The sequence below is a fragment of the Poecilia reticulata genome, linkage group LG4 (genome assembly GCF_000633615.1).
Source record: "Poecilia reticulata strain Guanapo linkage group LG4, Guppy_female_1.0+MT, whole genome shotgun sequence".
NCBI classification, from domain to species: domain Eukaryota; kingdom Metazoa; phylum Chordata; class Actinopteri; order Cyprinodontiformes; family Poeciliidae; genus Poecilia; species Poecilia reticulata.
Genome location: NC_024334.1, coordinates 9,798,996 through 9,815,215, shown reverse-complemented (window position 1 = coordinate 9,815,215; position 16,220 = coordinate 9,798,996). Strand labels below are relative to the sequence as shown.

The 16,220-nt window shown below is 37.6% G+C and overlaps 1 protein-coding gene across 3 annotated transcripts in view; it reads left to right on the top strand.

The window, feature by feature from the left end:
• Window positions 1–16,220, top strand: part of mylk4b (myosin light chain kinase family, member 4b) — a 28,790-nt gene that overhangs the window by 6,801 nt on the left and 5,769 nt on the right. The window contains exons 1-2 of one of the 3 annotated variants that reach the window (XM_008406704.2): window positions 3,105–3,474; window positions 14,942–15,023. In XM_008406704.2, the coding sequence (XP_008404926.1) occupies window positions 3,337–3,474; window positions 14,942–15,023 (220 nt within the window). In that variant the 5' untranslated portion in view covers window positions 3,105–3,336. Of the gene's footprint in view, window positions 1–3,104; window positions 3,475–13,365; window positions 14,061–14,941; window positions 15,024–16,220 lie in introns of those variants that run through there. The other 2 variants (XM_008406702.2, XM_008406703.2) reach the window with 2 other exon arrangements.

The window sequence follows — 16,220 nt, the reverse complement described above, 5'->3', positions numbered from 1 at the left end:
TCCGAAAACAAATAATTTGCTTCTACTTTAGTGGTTCAGTTGTTGAATGATAAAAGTCTAAACGTTTTTGAAACAGTTTCTGGAACTAATAAGTTTATGTGTTAGTAAAACAGCTCTGCTCATATATGGTAAATGATTTGTATTTATCAAGGATCAAACAAAGCTGCAATGATGTACAAACTGATACCATTTGCAACAACCTTGAACTGCTATTGTTCTTGTTTAGGTCAAGTCGTATCAGTTCATCCTTTTGTATTTCTTTATTTCTTGTATACTGTGCATGTTGGTATTCTCTGACGTTAGTGTTAGGCGGTTCCTCTTTTGATTTGGAGAATCGTTTGCGTTTTAGTTCAGCTCCTTTTGTGTTCTGTGTGTTTATTTGTCTTCTTTCCTCAGTCCACATTTTCCCCTAGATACCTGGCATCCCCATGATAAAACTTACTTGGTTTTAATGTCTGTCCTCACTCTTAGAGTTGAGCTTATTTGTTTGACCTGGTTTAATGTCCCTTTCTCCTCATGACAGTTCTTGAAGGTTTTGCACTTTGTTATTAAATTTCTTTTCAAATCACCATGCCACTCCCAAGTTTCTTCCTGCAAAAAAACAATGTGACACTTTGGAACTACATCTTGGAGATCTGATTTTTATGTCTATCTAAGTATTTTGGTTTTTATCTCAACGAAAATCATTTAGGCATTTTGGTTTTTTATTTTTCAGAAAAAGAAACAGAAAATAATGGGTAGATACATGAATGATTCATTCAAACATTTCCCTTTTATTCAGCATATACACACTAATTGAATTACTATTTAAAATGTTTTATGGTTTCACCTGAAATTCCACCAGACTAGATTTTGAACCAGTTGATTATGCATATTAAGTTGAGAAAGCACAGGTTTATTTGAACCAATTAAAATATTGGTCAGATAAAGAGAGCTTAGAGTTTAGATTAGAGTTTGAAGTTGTTCAACTTAAAACTTATTAAAACCTTGGTCAGAGTAGCTTGTCAACAAATAAGCAATTTCCCCTTTGGGATCAATACATCCTATTCTATCCTATCCTATTCTATCCTATCCTATTCTATTCTATTCTATTCTATTCTATTCTATTCTATTCTATTCTATTCTATTCTATTCTATTCTATTCTATTCGATATTAACCACTTATAAAAGTTCTGTGTCAGCTAAGTAGAAATCCAGAAAATGTTCTGTGAGCATACTTGAAGTATTTTTTATTTACTATTTAGTTCAATTGTAAATCAGTTCTGTATGCAACGTGACAACAGAACACGTTTCAGGGAAACATTTTGGGGACATGTGAGGCACCGAATGTAATCTAAGATGTTCAAAGTATGAACAGCTTACATCCGTTTCTTTACCTCTAACTTTGATTTAAAAAATCCATCGTTTTTTCCCCTTCAGCTACCCATCTGTTGCTTACACTTTTTCTTTTCCTGATACAGAAAGGTGTTTGGTGATTTCTTAGAAATAAATGGACCAGTTACCAGAACTACAGTATGTGCTTAGTAACCGTCTTGTCACTCCATCCCTGCTGCTCACTGTAGATATTCTCCTCAGATTCCCGCTGGGAATATTTATCCTGCCTGGGTTCCCGTGTGGCTCTTGAATTCCACCAGCTGTTGAAGTATGTTAAATTGAAATGCTTGGAGTTCATACTTTAAAATGCCTTTTTGGTAAATCTTAAGCACACTGTTAGCACATGAATTTTTATTTTTATTTAATTTTTTGTTTAATGTTAATCCTACTAACCCCCTAACCCTGTGTGGCTGTTTGCTACTGTAATTTGTTCTCTGTATAAATACAGCTGTTCTCTGAGTGCCTTATAGATTTGTTTGAGAACATTACACAAAAACGCATCACGAAGACCAAGAAACATGGCAGATGGATCAGAGCTAAAGTTGTGGAAAAGTTTCAAGCAGGGTTCGCTATAAAATAGCACTAGAAGGTTTGAACATCTCATGCACTGCTCAATTTAAATCCCAGAAATGAAAGGAGTAGATCACAGCATATGCAAATGGCCCAAATATTAAATTCATATCAAAATTAAGTTAATAATCTGTGGCAAGACTTGAAAATGGATGTTTAGCCATATTTTATATTGTCTGGCTGAGCTGGAGCTATTTTGCATATATTTGTATATATTAAAGGCCAAAAATTGCAGTGAAACCAGGTTTCACAAGGTATTTATTTAGGAATCTGTATTAAAATGCACCACCTCTTATAGATCTTTCTTTTGTCAAAAAGAAAATTTGAAAATTATGTTATCCTTCTATTTCACAATCAGTCACTACTTTGTGTTCAATCGCACAAAATCCCAGTTTCATACATTGGAGTTCTGAGCAACGTGATAAATCTACTCAGCATAAATCAGCAGCTCCATCCTGACAGATAGTTGTCATGCATGCAGATGCATTTGCAGCACAAAAAAGAACCTCCACTTCTCTGCCAACAACGCGAACATGCTTGTCTATAAGTAGTCTGTCAGCTGCAAATACAGCGTCCACACAAGAACAGWACTTTTCAGAACATTTCATCTTCTTTGGGTGATGTTTGTAAAATTTCACCTCGTAAGTTCACCACACTGTACCCYGAGTCTCTTTATGAAGAATGTTTCWTTCTCACACGTGCGTGGACACTTCACTCCTCTGAGAAAGACATCCACACTTCAGCTCTTGTTTTGGTGCCATCTGTCCAGCACGTTGCACAAAAGATAAACTTAGCACCACACACTAGAAGGTGTTTGTTTGCAAGTGTGCTCCCATATCAACTTGTTGCATCTGCAGCAGTGCATGTACARAACACTTGACAGGATTCAGAGGCGAAGCTGAGGCCCGCAGCCAGTTTATACCGGAGATCATGCAAGTTTGCACAAATTGCTGRGTCTGAAGTTGTGATGATGCATGTAGTGTCTCACTAACATACCACCACCACCAGCGGCGGCGGCGGTGGGCGTCCGTTTCTCTGTACAGCAACGATACCCAGAACCCAACACCACCTGTCTCGACCTCGTCTCAGAGACAGCGTGTTCTCTCCTTTTAGGTCCCGTGGTGGGAGGCAGGGAGGAAGCCAGGTTGAGGGAGAGTGGGTGGGCTGGTGGGCGCCTTGACAGCACAGAAACCCTGTCCTTGTCAGAGACTTTAGTTGGATAAAGACTGGACATTTATTGCCGTGCTACTGGAGTCCAGCTATTTCATAAGAAACAACTGGCGCGCCAGCCGAGGCCTTGCTGCCTGAGATCCCAACATACGGACTGAGATAATACTGACATTCCAACATCCTCAGGCTGACAASAGGGACAGGAAGCGGAACTTTTCCAATATGGAGAACTTCCTAAAGGATAAAGATGTTTGGATATTAGGAAGCGTGTGCCTGGTGGCCACTTTTCTTTGGAGGCGAGTGTGGAACTTATTCTCCATCAGGAAGGGAGGAAGGACAGCACGWCATGCAGAAGCACAGGTAAAGCAGGAAACAATGACATCGAAGCACCTGTGGAACAGGTGATCCCTGCACAGGATGGTTTAGTTACCTGCTAAGACAGTGGAAGCTGCTCCTCTGTTATTTCACTTTGTATTAAAAAATACAGAAGTTCAAAAATTCACCAAGAAACTAGGTTTGTCGTGGAATATCGCAACAGAAATGTTCCTGGAAAATGCTCTCACATTTTCWGGAAAATCCTCCTCATATCTTACTTGTGAAAACCRATTTGTGAACACCGGAATTACTCTAGGTCTGACATTGCCTGTAGGTATCTTATTTTTGAAACTAGACTCTGAAACATCTGAACTCAGCTATGCTGGTGTCAATTACAAGTAGTTTTTAATTTCACTCTAGGAAATTCAGAAGTAGTCCCTCACTGATACACTCAAACACCACCAGGTAATGAGATCGGTATGTAGAAAGCAGATGTGGAATGTGAATAAAATCTTTTGCATCTGAGACATTTTTGTTTACTTTTAATTTACTGTTGAATTCTATTGATAAGAAATATAAGCAATATTACTTATATTTAGTCACTCTCCTTCCAGAGAAGACAGTCAAACTGGTTTAAGCTGTTATCCTTAAATCAGTTTACTGTGTTTACATAAACCGGCATGTAGCAAATGTAACTGACTCCTCGTAAAATTTGGAGCTGTGATGCTTTTCAGCCTTGACTACTTCTCAGTTACAGGATAATGTTTTTACTGCTCCAGCAGCATGATATTGGTACATGCTTTGTAATTTAACTCTGATTAATGGGGKAAAAAAAACAACTACTTTTGTTCTTTCGAAAGTCCCAAATAAAATTCCAACGTCTGTAGTCAAGCTTATTTTTGCAAACCCAAATACATGAGCAGCTAAAATGTCCTATAAATTACTTTTTGTTATTTTAAAAATTGACCAAAATCACTAGAATTTTAATGTATATTATATTTTAGGGTAATATTTGTTGCCGCTTCTTTTATACTTTTAAATAGTTACTCTGACAACATAATTTCTGGCTCTGATTTTTTTATTACTTRGCTGTTTTGGGGATTCTGAAATTCAGTGCAACTCTTAAAAATATGGATCATGGCATTTTCATCTCTCATTTGCAGCATTGTTCGTTAATAAATACATTTCTCTGATCTGTTTTAAGTGTTATTTAGTACACAAAAGCTTCTCTGGTGGCCTTTAATGAATCCTGATTTTTTTTTTAAACTACACCCTACCCACCAGTGAGGCCTCTGAAAAATTTCTTCTATCTTTTTTTTGTTTTTTGGTTCTGTTTCCAAGACTTTGCAAACGAAAGAAGCATCGAGATCCGGTACCATAACTAGCAGAAGGCGTATGGTGCTTTGTCTGGTATCCATGCTTTGTTTTTATGCTAGCTCTATTTGAAGGGTTTGTTGTTGAATACAACCCTAATCTGAYCAGAACAAGCTGGTTCATGATAAGGACTCAGCATGTTTGCAGATTCAGCATGTGGATCCTTTTGATGGCAGGACAGAAGCAGCTTTTCCTTACCATGCCTCACAAACAAATGGCTGGTACATCAAATGYATCATTTGATTATCATAAGACACTCTGTGATCCCAAGATGCCCRTCTGTGCTTCAGCTCTCTCACCGTGAACTTCAGAGATTTTTTATTTTTGCCTCATTTACCATTCAGCTATCTGTATGTGGTTCAAAACAAACAGGAATCACTTAAAAATAATTATGATGAATATAGTAACCAAACTTCCCTGTCTATCTATCTATCAGCCTTTAAAAAACTATATTTTAGGGATGCTTAAAATCAGAAATGCAATGGAAATAATGTGATTAGTCATAAGAACTGTTCATGTTGCATTAATATGACCTTGTAATAAGTGAAGTTATACAAGAATAATAACATTTATTACCAGCGACAAACCCATAGAATACTTGATTTTCAATGCATTATATTTTCTCCTGATTTTAACTGTAAAATTTTGATGTATGTATTTTAAAGCCAAACTGCTGAGCTTTATTAARCTGCAAGTGACTGTTGATTTTACTGTTAATGTGCAGAATAATATCTCATCCTCTAAATCTCAGGGTCCGGTTTTTATGAGGCACAAATAAATGTTTTTGTACCAGGCTTTTAGAGAGTAAGCTGGAGCTTGTGTTAATGCCCGGGTCTAATGCGCAAAGGGCTTGTACTCAGATTCTCAGACTCACTCGACTCAGCTAAAATTAGCACACAAATAAAAAGAGTGCGGACAGCGAAGAGCCTACAGTTGTTTCACATGTTGGGCTGAAGAAAGTAAAGTCAAAAATTAAAACTTATAACGGTTAGTTTGTTTTATTAATATGTTGAGAACAAAAAACCCTTAGGCCTACACTAATTTGTTCTTTGTACTTTTTAGACCGACAAAACAAAGCTAGCTAGTTACCTTTAGYACCTTTTGTGTTTAATTTAATTAAAGCAATAAATAAACCACATTTCTAATRTACCTTCYACCACATTATTATAATTAATTTCCGTAATTGTMMTTCAACCTATATTTTTGTTCTCATAATTACAATTCTAYAGACAAGACTCTGCAGTCATGTAGTTTTATATCTAAAGATCTAACTCTTAATGTAATTTATTCMATTTTTGTGGGGYGTYACTTGAGAACTGAGCACACTATCTACGTGCCAACTGGCTGTTTGGARATGATGTCCTACCATCACAAATGCATACACACATCTAAATGTTTGGATTTGGCTTAATGCAGCTAAGAACCTAACTGTAATTGTGTAATTTAGTTACAGTAGATAAGAGTCTGGTCTTATYTTCATGAATCTTGACTGACGTGAACGTAGAAAATCGCATCATCCCCACAGCAAGTGTGGTGGAGAATCTGTAATGCTCTTTTTCTTCCATAGACCCTTTAAAACATTGTTAAAGTGAATGTCATAAAAAAAGAATAAAAGTCTGATCTCCTCTATCAGTAAACTGAAAATTGATCATCACAGGTTCAGTCAACTTTCTTATTCAAGTTAATTTTACACTTACAAATCTGGACTTCTAGGAAAAGTGCTTTATTGTCTGTTGTATTATGTTYATTGTTTTCGCTTGGTCCATTTTTTGACTTAGCCATTTTTCCTAACATGGAATGCAACATTACAGTCAACAGCATAGATATTTTAGGTGTTATAACAAAAACACATCTGATTCAGTATATGAAGCCCTTAGCTTCTTATATTACAAGCTCCTGATTTGCAAATATTTGTTCTTATGAAGTTTTCTACCAGAAATGGCAACCCCAAYGTTTGAGTCGCCAACTCAAGTCGCTCCTGTGTCCCAAAAACTGAAGACTTCAGACACGACTTAGACTTGAAACTTGAGTTGGGCTTCTCATGCGAGACTCAAGTCTTTTTAACAGTTTTTACCTCRTTTGATGAAGCATGAAAGGAAGCTGACATGTGAGTTCAGTTTGAAGACTGAGAGTGAATGCGCTGCTTTCGCCTGCTCAACTCTGCCCTCTCAACTGGTGTCTACTTTCAAACGTTTGCATAACTCATTAGCAACGCAGGTCCAACAAATCCTTGTGAAGCTASTTATAGAGAAGAGAAAAACTGTTTCATGAACGGTACATATCCAAAAGATATTTTTAATATCTCATTTTGTTTGTAGTGGTCATGGTTAACTGCTCCTTAATTTTGACAAGGACCAAATGAAATGATTTATCAACTTGGGTCGAGGCTAAATAAAGATATCTCAGCAGTGTGAAGGAAGCTGGAATGAGTTAATTAAGACCTGGACACATCCCACAAAGTACAGAATAAATAAATACAACGTAACAATGTAAATAAAATTAAATCCCCAAAGAGAAACTAGAGTGTTAAACAGTAAACTCCCAGGGAGTTTCCAGAATGAGAGAGAAATCTACAGATTTTGGATCTGAACCAAACAGAACATCAGGTAACTCTAGGATTGTGCCGTTTGAAGCAGGTGGGCAATGCTTTGCTGAATCCCCCTTTTGATTTCATTTCAGCATTCTGTCTTCTTCTGTTCCTATTTGACATCAATTGTGTCAAATCTGGTGAACCTAAAACCAGACCTTTCCAGACTCTCATAGAACCAGCTTTTAAMATTTAAAATAGCAATAGCAGGTTATKTGTGGTGTAACAGTGGTTGGCAATTCAACAAGATGTTTTCAATAGTTGTACATTTTGAAAATTGCATGTTGTTATACTTGTCAAAAGTTAAAAATTTGCTTGATKATTTGACTAGGTTTGTCAAAAAACCAAATTAGAAATCTGTAATAGGAGAAATCCTTTGATCTAATATACATAAATGAAAGCTTTATCTTGCTATATAGAATGTTCTTAAATTAGATTCCTGCAATTTCATAAAATAAGCATTAATTTCTCAAAGTCATGACAAGTTCGGCAGGGCAGGTTCTCCTGTTTCACAAAGTTACTGCYATCAAACTTGAAAATGATTTACTGTACATGCTAATGTAGATCTACAGTCAATGTCGCTGTGTAAAAGATGCACACATATGACAGTGTTTTTTTTTGCTCTAACTAAATCAAGACAAACATCAGTAAGTTGTAGCTATAAGTGAAACATTTAATAGAAAAAAACAAAAATATGTTTTCTGGAGCAAATTTTAAATAGGAAAAGTTCTTTTTTTTATCCGATTTTAAGCTGAGCTAATTCTGACATGATGCAATAGCCGACAACTTATTCTTAACTGCAAATGGACTCATTTATGATCTGTCACCATGTACAGTAGATATTACATGACACCCTGTGGCCATCTGTAATGACTAGCATGCATTACAGCAGCAGCTTTGTGTTAAAAGTAACGACAGAACTGCATGACCCCAAGACGAAATGTTACTGCTTCTAAATTCCTTCAACTCTGGTCAGAGCAGTTATCTTCTGCCATCAAGTGGTATCAGTGTCAAAGTGCAGCTAACTTTTGTTCAAAACCTGTCACAATAATTTGGTTTATATTTAAATTATATAAATTTTTTCTTTAATTTGAAAAAAAAAATCCTTTCAAAATTCTTTATTGCCAAATTTTGCATTAGTTGTTAGTTTTTAGRCTAAAATCTACATTAATCAATGTGTCACATGTWAAGGATTAGAAATGCTGTTTTAAATAGTAAAATTGCAAAAAAAAGAAGAGTTTGCAGGTGCAGATTTAGCTTAAGATTTAGYTGCATATGCAAAGTCTTCACTCAACTTTTACACACTTACCATGAAAGATTCCCATTTTACAATATACATAATAGTAATATACAATGGCATAATTATYATACAATAGAGTAGTATTGTTWAAATCCATCAAAGCTGTAGGAATGGGTTACAGAGTATTAACRAGCTGTAGAAATTACACTGTTTTAAAACATGTGTTACTCTGCAACATAAATGCTACTTATTTTTCAGTAAAAACTGATTTAAACAAAGTGAATAAACTCCCAGCACATCTCAGAGCAAAATGTTAGCAAAGACTTTGAAATGCAATCTTTTGACGAACAGTTGTGTTCCTGCTGCATGTCACTAATGAACTGGAACACTCTGGATGGTGAGGAAAGGGGGTCTTGCGTGCATCTATTTAAAAGTCAGTCAGAGAACACCCGGGGATGRCTTATGTAACATATTTATTTACAAGCTGGTTCTGTCTCACTCTCACATATTCTCTGCTGGCGTCACACAGCAACTGTTTTCCGTGAAAAGAATTTGGTTAATGCTGACCTGAAGTAGAAACACGGAGAGCAGAATGAATCTTATCGCGGTAGCTAAAATGTGCCAGAACAATCTGTCATCAACCAGTGGTGACAAATAAAACATTTGCCCCACGTCGGAAGCAGCAGGGGGAGCTGTGGAGATTATACTCAGTCTTCCAGGCGAGTACTCACCACATGTTCATTGTCACCCTAAAACAGTGGAGGAAATGCTTAGAYTGTTCAGCCTTAACAAAGAATTGAGCGTAATATGGTCAGACTTAAAAAAAAAAAAAAGACTTTTACATTGACCAATCAATGATTTCCTAATTCCATTTGTATTAAATATGAAATGAAAAGAAAATTCACCACTTATAGTTACTCTTTAAAGATTTGAAGACAAAAGAACATRCTATTTAAATGCCTACTTCCCAATCTCCAATCAACAAAGTGATTAAAAACATTAAGACAACCGGGATGTGCCACCACATACAGGGCGTGGTTGATGATGCAGGTAGTAAAAACATGTAAATCACACCACATCCAAAGAGAGGCTGGCGTCATAGGTGACCGAGTTTTTATAGCGACTAGTACAAGCTATCAAAAGCATTTCCTGTCCAAGTCTACAGAATTTGCTAAATACTACTGGGACTTTAAGTAGAACAATGGACTTTAGTCAGAATTATTTAAAGGTTCATCAGTGGATTCAAGCAACACAGTTTCATTTTATCTTGGCATTGCTGGCAGATGACTATCCATTTTGTCCTTTGTTGTTGCTGTTGAAGTTTTTCATGKTTTCACTCAAAGTACATACTTGGACGGTCAAAACCTAAACACTGCAATGAGACTGCTGCGTTGCGTCTCAGTTACTGACACTTTCTATGTTTGCTCCTTGTGTTTTAATCTCTCTTTCATCACATCAGTATTTCACACCATAAGTTTAAGTGAAACCCACTGGCTGTAAGTAAGGAGATCAGGATCTTTTCAACACAGTTACATGAAACTGTATTCAGCAATGACAAGGCACAGCGGGGCGGGAGGGTCAATATGTCAGAATGGTGAATCCTCCAAAGGCAGAGATGCCGCTTGGGAAGGGATACTCTGGAATGGTTGGRGGGCCCGATGGAGACGGGGATGGGGGGGTTGTCATAGAAGATGCTAAAGATGAGAGATCTGTCACTAAGCTGCCGTCAGTGCTCGTAAAGTTTCTAATTTATTACAAATAATTTTTCATSTATTTGGACAAGCAAGTTAAGGCCACTTTCTTTTCAGAGTAATCAGAGCTACATRAAATCCAAGCAAATAATTATGTTGTGCAAGATCAACCCAAATATCACCAATTGTTTTCAAAATCAAACTATGTGAAAAATCTGGGTGAGTTTCCAAGTAAGAGAGCACTCWAAATGTAAAACACACTCYTACATTTCAGCTTCCTCTTACCAAGCTACTGTATTTCTAAATGTGAACTCAAAACAGCAGCTAATTATGCAGTAGCACATGTCGGCTGCTTGTGACACGCTGTATAGTCGTAGCTCCGGGCTAATGCCACCAGAGTAACACTGGATGAATGGAAAACCTGTGACCCAAYGATAARYATTGTGTGTTGTCTTTGTCTTCCTGCTCAGTAACTCTATATGCAGTAAGAGTAGCTCAACAGCATCAGTCTCATTCCTGAACAGCTTTCCTTTCCTGACAGACTCTCATCTTACAGCACAACCTTTTCCTAACCGTGGGGATTTCAGTGACTCCCAGTTAAACCTCTTGCTGAAACCAGTGACAGACCAATCAGCTACCACTTTCCTTCTTCTGTGATTGGTCTCTGTAATGAAGAAATTTGAAGCATGATAAGCATAAAACCTCATATATGATGGGTTCTGCATGTTGTAATATATTATAAGACTCCAAAATATTAAACAGTAGTGCAGTAATTTGTATTAATCAAGCTCATKGTGTCTAKTTCAKTGAAATACAAATGACCATATACTTTAAATACAAAATGAAAGAATTAAACTTTAGTAGCGAAATATGTGGTTTTACTTTGTGGGTATACAAATGAAAAAAGTAGTTTTAAATCTGAAAGGACAACTTTTGAAACTTTACAAAAAGTATTACACCTTGTCCTGTCAATMATGGCATAATTTACAAAGCTGCATAACATATATTGAAAAAGCTTACACCTACAAAACTGTAGGAAACTTCCTGTTTGCTGCAATGTTCTTTGCTTGTACACAAAACCTTGTGTGGCATTGYGCAACATCATGGTGTAAAATCTCAGTAGCAACTGTGAAAGGTGACAACATATGTAAAGTTTGGCTGACAAATTTGTTCAGTGTTCAACAATTCATKAATTAAATTCAGTAAAAAAAAMAAAAAACATGGCAGATTTCATTCAGTCRGTGACTTGAGTGCCGTTGACTTTGCAGCAATCCCTAYACTGAGCATGCAYGCRGTGACAACRGAAAGGAAAACCCCCCTTAAACAGGAAGAAACTAATCTGGATAACYGAATTCAAATCAGTAAGAGATCACTCTTACTGATCCATAATAGTCTCCTGGGATGTCAATAACTGGGGATTCATTCCTCACTTAGCAAAAAACATGTGTCTTCACAGGAACTCCCCAGTGTTCTCTTTTACTCTCACCTTAGTTGGTAAACAGGCACCAGGGGTGCAAGTGTTCACCATGACAGCTGACAGACTGTCTGAACTGGGAACAGTGYGAGAGACAGAGCATAGGTCAGGTKTTTTCCGGTGCTGACAGATGGGGGCCGGTATATAGGCGCCAGCGCTTTGTCAGCTAGCCAGGTTCAGATAGAGCTGTGCTGAGATATGGAAAATTATGAGCTCAGTCTGTGGATTCAGACAAGCCTCGGTAGGCCTTTGCATATCAACTTGTTTGTCAGTTCTTCCTCTTTAACTCTTGGGAAAAGCACATGTGCTGCTAGTTCCATCTTCCACAATACTTTTCTGCTCCACAAACACCACTGGGGTGACACGGGGATGCCCTGCTTCCTTGTTTTTTGTCCAATGGCTTCTCATTCTTCACATTGCATTCATGCCTTTAATGCATAAAATGAAAATATATTTTAGAAACACTTAAACCTATAAGCACGTGTTTTATTAAATCATAGGTAAAAATAGTACATGAAGGATTCACGGTACATTCTTAGAGTTCGAAATGTGCAGCAGCAGATGCATCAATATTGTTTTGCAGTGCAGACGCATGCAGTGAGTTGAACCAGTCAGTGATGTGAACACACTGGAATTCACTTTGGTTCCTAATGCTTATGTGATCCGTTGAGGTCCAAAGTCTCACACAGACAAACACTTGGTTCATTTTGTCTGGCTTTCATAAGGGTTTCCACTTGGCTAGAAACTGTGTCAAATTTAAAATGTCCAACTTAAGAATTTATTTTCCACAATAGTTTTTTAGTTACGTCTTAAATCTGTAAAAGGAGGGATAGCTGCAAAGTTAATGACTTGAGTGCTTGATATGTTGACTGAGTTGATGATACGCACTATTTGGGATTTAAAAAGAATTTTTGAATTTGAATTAAACTGAACTGGCTAATGTCCTTATTTGAAGTAGGAAGCAGGGGAGCCTACTCCACATACAAAAAAATAACAAAAAAAAGCATCCAACAGAAAACTTGTTTAAGTCAAACTGATAGAAATGTTGTTGTTTTTAATTTGGTGGTTTTGCACAACCCCTTTCTAATATAGCCCTGTTGAACTACCCACATGGCCCATATCAAAAAGTGTAATTTTTCAGGAGTTGCTGATGAACTACATTAGATTGTCTCTAATATTTTAGACCAGCATGAATTTTTGTACGACTGGACATGAATTGGACCAGTTTTTCTTGCAAAGAACTTTGACACAATGTTTCATATGAATTGCCGCTATAAATAAAATTAACTAAATGCAATTAGACAACACACTGACACAGCTGATGAAACTCTCAATTATCCCCCTGGGGATCGTCTGTTCTTTTTATGTAGGCAGGACATTTTTATTTGTTTGCTTTACTTCTTATATGGCGTCATGTTTCAGGCCCAGATTCCTGGGATTCTGACACCTGTCTGAAGGGCTTTTCAAGTAGCTCAAATGTCACATAGCTAGCCCACCTACCTAAGCCCCCCTATCAATCCCCAGCTGCACACCCGAGCTCAGAGCTCTTATCACTGGCCACTCAGCTTCTGACGTCCACAGAGGGCTGCTCTTTCATTTAGGGAAGAGCCACCTGCTATTCTTATAACTCAGCTTTGTCGCGCGGCATTTCAGGGATAGATTCATGACCTCCATCCACATCCCTTCTTCTGCCTCCACAATGGCTCTTCTTGCAGTTTGAAGCAGAACCAGTAGATTTAGGTAGTCGCGAGCACTTCAGCACCAGTCATGAGCTCCACYCTGGTTAACTCTTTAGCCAAAGTGTATGATCCCAATCCTCTTCACGGTCAGAAACTTTCTGCGAGGAAGTTCTCCCTGAATGGATCAGACCGGTTCCAAGCTTCATCCTCCTCCTTTGCTCACCATGACGCAACTCTACGCTGCATGGAGAGCAGGATCGACTCCCTCAGCTCCCAGATGGAGCACCTGCTCCTCATGCAGCAGACCGTCCTGACCCGGCTGGATGGCCTGTCCCAGGATGTGAGAGGCATGGGTCGGGATGTGGCCTCGTCCCACGAAGGGAGACGTGGCTCGGGGATCGAGGCGGTTTGCAGGGAGCTGCGAGGGGCTGTGGAGCGCATAGAGAGTCAGGGCCGGCGGCTGGAAGGGGTGGAGAAGCTGGTGGAGGGAACTCAGCAGGTGATCTGCTTCATTGGGGAGGTGGTAAAGRGCTCCAAGCTGGTRGAGCTTTTATTCAAGCAGCCTGGAAACAAAACCAGCAGGAAGGTGAGAAAATGAATAAAGATTTCTAGGCACTGCAGAAGGAACCGGTATGACACAGATACTTAAACTTAAAATATGGTTAAAATCGGATCCTGAATGCCCTTAAGTTGTCTTTTTCTRGTCTTAACTCTATTGTTTCAACTGTTCTGCTCCTGAACATGTTGTTCTCAGTAATGTTAAGTAGTTTTCCTTTGTGCAGAGATTGTGGTTTTCTGTTTTTTTTTTATTGCTTAGGTGTAGCTGATAGGAGTCAAACTTGTTATCACACCCAGACACTCATGTTTTTACTATCAGTGAATGGGCTCTCAACTGCAGCTGGATGCAATCACTGCAAAGCCTGTCTGGTCTCTTCTGACTAGGTGATATYAATGCAGCGACAGATCAAATGATTGTGGTGTGCTGGAACAGAATGTACCCRAGTGTGTGTTGTCCTGTAGGGGTGAAACAATAAGAACCCTACAAGATGTTTACGCTCATGTGTGTTGTTCAGGGGCTCCTTCTGGTACATTGAACTCATTTCTAAGCATAATCCAGCACTTGTGATGCTTCTGAAAGTTCACATTTTCTGTTCCAGATATACCACTGAGAAGCCAGGTTGCTGTGACATGCTTTTTGCTGCAGAATATGTGACCTTCCGTCTTAAACGGGGAGACATCCACTAAGCAGAATATGAACTTTGAGTTATGAGGCACCACAGCAACAAAACAAACACTCTGTCTTGGCATCCCGCTGCTACGCAAACAGAAACAAGCACCTTTGCTATTTGAAACTTGTTGACATTATAAATATTACCTTCCTTTCATTAACCTTTGTGCCATTACTCAGATGAAAGTGACACATGTTTTACAGTATGCTGTTTCTCCTCTTTTTTCCCCCAAATAAAGGCAAAAGATGACAAGGACAAAGCTAAGCAGAATGTGAAGGGTGGGAAAGCCCAGAAGAAAAGGAAACCTCAGGATTCATCAGGTAAAGATAAACTTGATGTAACTCCTGACCACAGAATAATACTGTTAGATAATCAGCTGGAAGGCAGATAAAGTGGATGGATATCTAGTCTAGGATTTCTTTTAAAACCAAAATGACGAAAGTGAAACAGGAAAAGCTACTGACAAGTATTGATAAGTGCAGAAAATTTAAATTGTGTTTAATGATAGAGGCATAATCCTCCTCACACTTTCCAGAAACATCTTGATGATGCTGTAAATACTTTTAATGGTTAAAATGCTTTTAATGTAAAATCCTTTAAAAATGATGCTATTTAAATTTTATTTTTTTGTATGATTTTATCTATATTTGGTGTCATTTGAATTTATGGACCTAAATTTGCTAATTAAATTTGATGATGAAATAATAATCTTTGCAAGCTAACTAAATGAAATTTTTATTACCTCTGTAAACTCAAATTATTCTTAGTCTCCGATATTTTCTTTGGCATGTGAGGACAATAACATGAATGGTTAGGTAAAAGCTGTTATTCTTCATGTATTCATTTAACCTCCTAAATAGAGGAAAACACATTTTCAGTGCTTAAATTTTTCAGTTTATAAGAGAAAACCAAAAGATCTTATCACTTATTTTCAGTCTTGTGCCAAAATTCACATTTTCAAAACATTTTCATTGTTTTGAAAATGAAAATAAAATAAAAAAAAAAACAACTGAGAAAACACTTTGAACACAAGTGGAAAACCAGCTGGCAGACAATTCTTGTTGAGTCAGATTTTTCCTAGAAACCACCAATAGGTCCTGTAATAACCAAACTATTTTTAACAGGAAACTGTTTTTAACTGTTGGGTTCCTGCTAGGTGCAGCATGCTAGGGGCAGCAGTGCTTCTACATGTACTTATTTCCAATTAAAAACAAACATGGAAAAACACACACAAAGTCAAGGGAAGAAAATCCTCACAACACCAAAAGCTTTGAGCAAAAGTTTTAAGTGGTACAAAATAATTTCAAATGGAATAAAGTAAGCCCCATTGCTTAAACTTCCTTTTTGTCTTCTGAGACACTTAACTTGGACAGGACATTTTACAGCTGAGAGCGCGAATCTATCAGCCATCTTTGTTTGGCATGCTATCATTTTTTCCTTTTTATTTCCGCATGCTATTATTTAACAGAATGCGATGATGACCTTTTACATGCATAGTAATGCTGTCCTGAAAAAAA